This window comes from Drosophila suzukii, chromosome 3, assembly GCF_043229965.1.
Source record: "Drosophila suzukii chromosome 3, CBGP_Dsuzu_IsoJpt1.0, whole genome shotgun sequence".
Taxonomy (NCBI): domain Eukaryota; kingdom Metazoa; phylum Arthropoda; class Insecta; order Diptera; family Drosophilidae; genus Drosophila; species Drosophila suzukii.
Genome location: NC_092082.1, coordinates 10168767 through 10175815, shown reverse-complemented (window position 1 = coordinate 10175815; position 7049 = coordinate 10168767). Strand labels below are relative to the sequence as shown.

The window sequence follows — 7049 nt, the reverse complement described above, 5'->3', positions numbered from 1 at the left end:
GAAGGCAACATATTTTGGTACCTTTTTCAACTTTAGATCAGCGTCCCATTAAGAGGGCATAGGGAATAGCCCTGCTTAGCCTCTGCCGTCACACGTACAAGATACGGCAGCAACCGCCACACACAAAACAAATGCAATGTATTATGTTTTAAGACTTCCATAACATTTTTTTTTATTTAATCAATTATGCCCAAACTGACAGATTTTTGTATTTGTTCGGCCTTGAACCTAGCTGTAGGTAAATTTCCAATGACTGATATCCCAATAAAAATTCCCTTTAAAACAAACATTGCCAAAAATGAATTTTAATTAAGCGCTCAGAGCGCACAAATCAAAGAATGGAGACCGCCCAAATCCGCTTCGGACTTCAATCGGCTAAATTGACCGGCTGATTGAAGACCCTCCAGTAAAAGTAAGTCTCTCTTGAGCGGAACCCGGGTTTTGAGTGAGGAGCCTCTATAAAAGGCGGGCTCTGCTCTCCGAATTACTTCAGAAACTTGTGTCCAAGGAAAGGCAGCATACAGCCGAACAAAAGGGGAATAAACAAACCTAGATAAACACCAATTCAAAGGGAAATGTTGATGGAACGGTTCTCGATCGGCGGTGTTGGTTTTCTGTGATTTTATTTCGGGCAAACAGTGAAAATTTAAAAGTTTCGCAGAACTTGATTGTTTGATTTTAAAGTGTTTGTTTTAAAATTCGTTGTTGAGAAGTTAACAAGTGTGTTTTTGTGTCCATGGTGCCGATTGATAACATTCTGCAAAATCACGTTTACCTCGTTCAAGTGAAAAAGTTCCTAAAAGGTATTAGTATTGTAATATTTATAGATTTATTAAGAGGTTAGTGCCTTGGCAAACAATTGGCCTCCTCAATTGGCGCTGGATAAATATTAATATGCGGTTCGCTGAAATCGTAATATGTGATTGCATCAGATGAAAAATGAGAAATATACAGGGAAACTTCAACAAATTTAACTTTATGTAAATTGTGGATTAAACTAAAGTTACCTGATAGAGTAAAAGTAATTAGAAACTTTAATGAAAAAGCTATTTTTCAACTACAAATAATTGAATATCAAATGGAAAACTTTTTCAAAATGGTTATCTTTAAAGATGTTCCACTGTATTTGTGCTGCAGACGACGGGGCTCGTGCCGCAGTCCTGCAATTCAGCGTTTTAGATTTCAATAATTTGAAGCGCTGGAGGCGCCTATTTGAATTCGAGTTCGAAGAGCGTCTGGGAATTTCAGCCCCTCGTCTCTAATTTTTTGCCCATCTTATCTTATTTCCAGCAACGCATTACGATGAAAGATTTGAAAGCGGAGACGTCGAAACTGGAGACCAGCAGGGTAAGTGCAATTCTGCAGTTCTCTCAGGGTACCCAAGACTATAGTGAATGAGGGTTACTCTGATATAAACAAATAAACAAACAATTCTATTAAATTTACTTGAGGAAATCTAATGAAACCGATTTTTAATAAAAAAATTGATTGAATTCAGTAAATGATATGTGGGTAAAAACAAACAAGTTGGTAATCAAAATTTGCCTCTGAAATAACTTTTATAGGTACAGGCTTTATACCTATATTTATTTATTAACTAATGTATCTAGTATAATTATAGTTAGTCTACTTATTATAGTTAGTGAAATATACTTTTTTTTAGACTAATTTTTTATTTTTCTATTTTTTCCAGTGTGGCAGCAGTGGCGAGGCGCTGCTAAAGCCATCCTTGCTGCCCATGGCATTGGAATCGTCTGAGTTAGCAAGGGATCAGAAGGCCCGGGAAAACTGGGGCAGTTCGCTAGAGTTCCTGATGTCCTGTATCGCCCTGAGCGTGGGATTAGGCAACGTGTGGCGGTTCCCATTCACGGCTCTGGAAAACGGAGGAGGAGCCTTCCTGATTCCCTACCTTATCGTCCTGTTTGTGGTGGGAAAGCCGATTTACTACATGGAGATGCTGCTGGGCCAGTTCTCCAGTCGTGGCATCGTACAGGTCTTTGACTTTGCACCCCTCATGAGAGGTAAGGCTATAAAATTGTATCTGTTATATTTAAATTATTTATATATTTACAAGAATGCTCGTGAAATTTTTCACAAACTACATACTCTTACATTAAGAAATAGTTATTTTGTAACATTCATTTCGGTTTTTATTGAAAGTTAATATATTTCTCTTTAAAAATGTATTTCTTTTAGGTGTAGGCTATGCTCAGCTATTGGCCCTGGGCGTTTTGGCCACTTACTATGCCTCGGTGATGGCCTTAACGCTGCGCTACTTCTTCGACTCCTTCGCTTCGGAGTTGCCATGGAGCTTTTGCCGCCCGGAGTGGGGTGATGGGTGCGTAAGTGCCGCCGGAGGTCAGCCCCTCCAAGGTCAGCTCTCGAGGAACTTCAGCTCCTCCACACAGCTCTATTTGCAACGCGTTGTTCTGAATGAAACGGATTCGCTGGCTGGGGGAATAGGTTATCCGAGTGGTAGCCTGGCCTTAATGCTGGGAATTTCCTGGCTTACGGTTACGCTAATCATTATAAGGGGCGTGAAGAGCTCGGGAAAAGCGTCTTATGTCCTGGCCCTTTTTCCATATGTTGTAATGTTTATCCTTCTTGTGAGGGCTCTTACTTTACCAGGAGCCTATGAGGGCGTGATGTACTTCCTAACGCCCCAGTGGGGAAAGCTCTTGGAACCGGAGGTGTGGTATAATGCTGTGACCCAGGTGTTCTTCTCCCTGGCCGTCTGTTTCGGCGTGATCATCATGTACTCCTCGTACAACCGATTTGGGCATAATGTCTACAGGGATGCCAATATAGTGACCACTCTGGACACATTTACTTCGCTGCTCTCGGGCGTGATTATCTTCGGCATCCTGGGTAACCTGGCCCACGAGTCGGGCACCAAGGACATCGCCAGCGTAGTGAAGGCAGGTCCTGGATTGGCCTTCATCTCCTATCCGGATGCCATTGCCAAGTTCAAGATGTTGCCACAGGTCTTTTCGCTGCTCTTCTTCGCCATGCTCTTCATGCTGGGCGTTGGCAGCAATGTGGGGATGGTCAGCTGCATTATGACCGTGATTAAGGATCAGTTCGTGAACATCAAGCTGTGGATCATCGTGGTGTGTCTTTCGTTAGTTGGCTTTCTTGTGGGTCTGATTTACATAACTCCCGGAGGACAACATATTATCACGCTGATGGACTTCCATGGCGTGACCTTCGTATCGCTGGTTTCGGCTATCTTTGAGCTGATTGCCGTGGGCTGGATCTATGGTAAGCGTTTAAAAGTAACTTTTATTAATTAGAAGCATTTGACATGTCCTTAAAAAGCATAGTTTTGTTAGCTTGAAAAATGATATAACTTAAAGTAAATGTGTCTCAATTTCATAGTGTAATTTATTCAAGGCTTAACCTGCGAAAACAGGGTTCTAACTTATTGTGTTAAACTTTTAACAACGTTGTATTTTATTTATTAAAAAATTTGAACCCTGATTAGGCACCTAAAACTTCGCTTAATATGGTTGTATTTTTTCTGTGTTATTAAATGGTCCTCTTAACTTTCCTTAAAGGCACCAAACGGCTCTGTCAGGATGCGGAATACATGCTGAACATCAAGACTTCCAACTACTACAGGATCTGCTGGTCAATTGTAACGCCCATGGTAATGGTGGTCATTCTGGTCTACAGTCTGCTCACCATGCGTCCTCTAAGCTATAATGGCCAGGAGTTTCCCTTGGCCTATAGGGGTAAGAAACATGCCAATCCTAATTAAGGATTGCCCCCTAACAAACTGTTCTTTTAGTTTTCGGCTGGTGTGTATCTGGTTTCATCATTGGCCAGCTGTTCTACTGGGCCTTTTATGCCAACTGCAGACAGCCAAAAGGATCGCTGAAGGGCCGCATTAGCAATTCAATTAAGCCGCACTCCGATTGGGGTCCTTTGGATCCCAAAAAGCTGATGGACTACCAGATGTTCCTGCGCCACAAGGATGAGGACGATTCCAGCATAAATCGTCGCAGTGTTTGCTATACAGCTGGCGATCGAATTTTCGGCTGAGCTGGAATTTATTTAACTTCCATTAAAGTATTGTTCCTTCTGCATATTTATTCCTAATTGGAAACTTGTGTATGGCACAGCATGTTTAGTTGTACTTAAATATATTTTATATACAATTTTATATTTTATTTATACAAAACGAAACCAAATAAAAATCAATTAACTCAAAAGTTTACTCTTAAGCCATTTGAAATTGCTGGCAGTTTTAAGTTTCGGTTTTTGCATTTTTGCAATGTCAGTTATTTTGTTTTGTTTTTTTTTTCCATTTAGCCAGACGGCAACAAAATGCTTCGACTGGCCGAAGGTAAGACAAGTTTATCTGAGAAATTTTCAATATTTAAAACTAACAATTAGCAGGCTGCCCCATTTGTCTCCGCCTCCGAACGGACATCGCACTGCACAGACATTTATTTGAGTTTCAATTTGTTTTGCAAGTTTGACACACTTTGCATATAGTTTTGGCCCCATTGTTGCTGCTTTTGCTGCTGTCCATCTGGCCGTCTTCATTCGCCTGTTTTGTTTGCGGCAGTTGAAAATTAATATGTCGGTTCTCTGGACCAGCAAATGTCTTAATTAAAAGTTATTTTGGCTATTTCCCTTTTTTTGTTTTAGCGGTTTGCGGGCAGAAAGCCATCCTAAATGCGTTTTAGTAAATGCACACGAAGTTGTCAAGGACAGTCCTTCTGTTTTTGCTTGACATTTGAGTAGCGCTGAGTTGACGTGGGCATTACGTATACGCAGCGTGGAATATCATACAGAATGAATGCACAGAGACAACGGCAAGGAAATTAAAAAAGTTCCCCTCTAAATGGCTTACGCTCTGATTTCACTGCAAAAGGTGCAAGAAACAATATCAACAAGGAGAAAAAACTTGCCAACAACAAGCCAACTAACAAGCATTGAAGTTTAATAAAATCCCCCTTAAAGAAGGAGCCTCCTCCTTCTCCTCCAGCAACCGGCTCATCGTCCTTTTCAGCACGGCTGCAGCTAATGAAATAACTTTGTGGCAACTTTTGCCTTGCCGGAATTTGCTTAAAGCGCAAATAAAATTGCCCAGATTGCAGCTACTCGCAATCAAAGGCGTTCGAAATATTTAAACAGCGCAAACGGGGTAAATAAACTTTTCGCTTTAAGCGCGATGCCGCGCAAATCATTTACAATAAACGGAAATAATTTGCCGAAAACCCAGTGGGTCGGTGGTTCGGCGGGTGGTTTTGTTTGGCGGTGCGGTGCAGTGATGCACGTAACCGAAAAAGAGGAAACAATTGAGGGCAATTTATTAAACGGGTGCGCGGCTTGCAGCGGACAGTCGGTGGGGTTTTTTGGGGATTGGGGCATGGGGATCGGGGAATGGGGATTGGCGGGCTTCAAAACGAGTACGGAAAAAATCCACGCAAAAGGGAACATAAAAACCCGGAATGTAGAGCAATCGCGAAAGGCTTTAAACTTTCATTTTCACAGACTATCAGCCATGCATATTTTAATAAAACTTATTAATCGCTCTGGAATATCTCAACAAGTAAAAAGCAATGATTTTTGATTAACTTTTGCACAGAAGGAAATATCGAACATGAAATTGAGTTAAAGTTTTGATCCTCGTATAACAAAACATTTGAATGTAGATTATTAGAGAATTCCACCACAAATCCATAGAGGTATCCCACTTTGAAATCGGGATCCATTTACCAAAGTTATGAAAGTTAGAGGTCCATTTTTGGGGTCCCACTCTGAAAGACTTTGGAAATACGGAAAAATCGATTATGAAAACGGGTTAGAATTTGGACCCTCGTATAACAAAAATATTTGAATGTAGATTATTAGTGAATTCTACCACAAATTCAAAGCGGTATCCCACTTTAAGATCGGGATCCATTTACCAAAGTTATGAAAGTTAGAGGTCCATTTTTGGGGTCCCACTCTGAAAGACTTTGGATATACGGAAAAATCGAACATGAAAATGGGTTACAATTTTGACCCTCGTATAACAAAAATATTTGAATGTAGTTTTTTAGAGAATTTCACCACAAATTCAAAGAGGTATCCCCCTTTAAGATCGGGATCCATTTACCAATGTTATGAAAGTTAGAGGTCCATTTTTGGGGTCCCACTCTGAAAGACTTTGGAAATACGGAAAAATCGAACATGAAAATGGGTTAAAATTTTGACCCTCGATAACAAAAATATTTGAATGTAGTTTTTAAGAGAATTTCACCACAAATTCAAAGAGGTATCCCACTTTGAGATCGGGATCCATTTACCAAAGTTATGAAAGTTAGAGGTCCATTTTTGGGGTCCCACTCTGAAAGACTTTGGAAATACGGAAAAATCGAACATGAAAATGGGTTAAAATTTTGACTCTCGTATAACAAAAATATTTGAATGTAGTTTTTTAGAGAATTTCACCACAAATTCAAAGAGGTATCCCACTTTAAGATCGGGATCCATTTACCAAAGTTATGAAAGTAAGAGGTCCATTTTTTGGGGTCCCACTCTGAAAGACTTTGGAAATACGGAAAAATCGAACATGAAAATGGGTTAAAATTTTGACCCCCGTATAGCAAAAATATTTGAATGTAGTTTTTTAGAGAATTTCACCACAAATTCAAAGAGGTATCCCCTTTTAAGATCGGGATCCATTTACCAAAGTTATGAAAGTTAGAGATCCATTTTTGGGGTCCCACTCTGAAAGACTTTGGAAATACGGAAAAATCGAACATGAAAATGGGTTAAAACTTTGACCCTCGTATAACAAAAATATTTGAATGTAGTTTTTTAGAGAATTTCACCACAAATTCAAAGAGGTATCCCACTTTAAGATCGGGATCCATTTACCAAAGTTATGAAAGTTAGAGGTCCATTTTTGGGGTCCCACTCTGAAAGACTTTGGAAATACGCAAAAATCGAACATGAAAATGGGTTAAAATTTTGACCCTCGTATAACAAAAATATTTGAATGTATTTTTTTATAGAATTTCACCACAAATTCAAAGAGGTATCCCACTTTA

The 7049-nt window shown here is 39.9% G+C and overlaps 1 protein-coding gene across 1 annotated transcript; it reads left to right on the top strand.

Annotated features, from left to right (window-relative positions):
* Positions 1–481: 481 nt before the first annotated feature.
* On the top strand, positions 482–4219 carry LOC108012418 (sodium-dependent nutrient amino acid transporter 1). The gene is made up of 6 exons (XM_017077778.4): positions 482–803; positions 1291–1347; positions 1694–2021; positions 2197–3261; positions 3558–3734; positions 3791–4219. The coding sequence occupies exons 2-6, from the start codon at positions 1303–1305 to the stop codon at positions 4042–4044; spliced, it is 1869 nt and encodes a 622-aa protein (XP_016933267.3). The 5' UTR covers positions 482–803; positions 1291–1302; the 3' UTR covers positions 4045–4219.
* Positions 4220–7049: the final 2830 nt, after the last annotated feature.